This window comes from Propithecus coquereli, unplaced genomic scaffold (assembly GCF_000956105.1).
Source record: "Propithecus coquereli isolate 6110/MARCELLA unplaced genomic scaffold, Pcoq_1.0 Scaffold202, whole genome shotgun sequence".
Taxonomy (NCBI): Eukaryota; Metazoa; Chordata; class Mammalia; order Primates; family Indriidae; genus Propithecus; species Propithecus coquereli.
Window position 1 is genome coordinate 2,570,226 of NW_012145190.1, and position 1,487 is coordinate 2,571,712.

Here is a 1,487-nt window from a genome sequence, read left to right on the forward strand (position 1 = left end):
ACGGTGGCATTAAGTACATTTACCCTGTTGTGCAACCAGCACCACCATCCATCTCTAGAACTTTTCGTGTCCCTGTATTGAAATTCTATCCATTCGACAGTAACTCCGCATTCCTCCCTCCCCCCAGCACCTGGTAACTACTTTTCTGTTTTATATTATGAATTTGACTATTCTAGGTACCTCACCTAAGTGGCATCTTACAGTATGTCTTTTTTTTTGGTCCGCCTTATTACATTAGCATAACGTCTTCAAGGTTCATCCATGTTGTGGCATGTGTCAGAATTCATTCCTTTTTAAGGCTAAATAATATTTCATTATATGTAGATGCTACACTTTGTTTATCTATGAATCCACTGATGGACACTTGGTTTGCTCTCACCTTTTGGCTGTTGTGAATAGTGCTGCTGTGGTCACTGGCGTACGGATACCTGTTTGTGTCGCTGCTTTCAGTCTTTCGGGTGTCTGCCAGAGTGGGATTCCTGGGTCATATGATAATTCTGTGTTTGACTTTTTGAGAAACTACTATATAGTTTTCCACAGTGGCCTCACCGTTTGACTTTCCCAAGCCCCTGCATTCTTAGGATTTTCCCGTTTTCTCCATTTCTTCATCCCCAATGATGATGTTCTCCTGAACTTGCTGACAGCTCTCAAAGAGAGGATGTTCTGTCCTTTTCCTCTTCCAGAATTCTCAGAAAGTCTTTAAAGCTGGGATGGTCCTTAGAGCTCATCTAGTCCATCTTTACCCATTTTTCAAATGAGGAAACTGACGCCCAGAGATGGGAGATGGCTTGCCCGTGGCCACACAGCAGAAGCAGGAGCGGGCTTCTCTGCCTCCTTTTGCAATTCCACCCTTCTGCTAATCCGTGACGCAGGTGCCAGGAGTATCCCTGCTCCTGATTCTTCCTGACAGTGGACCAGAGGGTGCCTGGGACCCTGGGATGGGGGCACGGGGAGGAAAAGCAGATGAGAGCTTGACCCTTCTCTCCGCGCAGGACCAACCTCCCTACCACCTTAAGGCCTTCAACCTGCGCATCAGCTTCCCTGAGGAGTATCCGTTCAAGCCCCCCAAGATAAATTTCACAACCAAGATCTACCACCCCAATGTGGACGAGAACGGCCAGGTTTGCCTGCCCATCATCAGCAACGAGAACTGGAAGCCTTGCACCAAGACCAGCCAAGGTGCGGCTGGGCCTTGCCTGGGGGCAGGGACTCATCCTGGGTGGGGGTTACTGGATGGAGGTTATGGGGCTTATTTTGAGTTAGGAAAGCCTAAAAGAGAGGAGATAAAGATGGCAAGTCTCAGCTGAACTTACCATCAGATAGAAGGATGCTTCCTGTGATCCTGTGATAGACAGGCCGACTTGCTTCTGCCTCTGCTCCTACACCTGGGCAGGTGTGACAGGGGAACTTTGCCATGGTTCATGGGAAACAGAGGCAGTTTGGCTGTAGAGGGAAGGGCTTGGGATAAGAAGGCTTGCTGCAGGCCG

At 48.7% G+C, this 1,487-nt stretch overlaps 2 protein-coding genes across 2 annotated transcripts in view; one reads left to right on the top strand and one right to left on the bottom strand.

The window, feature by feature from the left end:
* The window catches only part of LOC105809975 (ubiquitin/ISG15-conjugating enzyme E2 L6-like), a 14,325-nt gene extending 12,977 nt beyond the window's left edge, over window positions 1–1,348 (top strand). Inside the window, exons 3-4 of the mRNA XM_012643883.1 lie at window positions 993–1,179; window positions 1,320–1,348. Coding sequence (XP_012499337.1) covers window positions 993–1,179; window positions 1,320–1,348 — 216 coding nt within the window. The remainder of the gene's footprint in view (window positions 1–992; window positions 1,180–1,319) is intronic.
* Window positions 1,349–1,419: 71 nt separating this feature from the next.
* The window catches only part of SMTNL1 (smoothelin-like 1), a 14,202-nt gene continuing 14,134 nt past the window's right edge, over window positions 1,420–1,487 (bottom strand). The window contains exon 8 of the mRNA XM_012643884.1: window positions 1,420–1,443. Within this exon, the coding sequence (XP_012499338.1) occupies window positions 1,420–1,443 (24 nt within the window). The remainder of the gene's footprint in view (window positions 1,444–1,487) is intronic.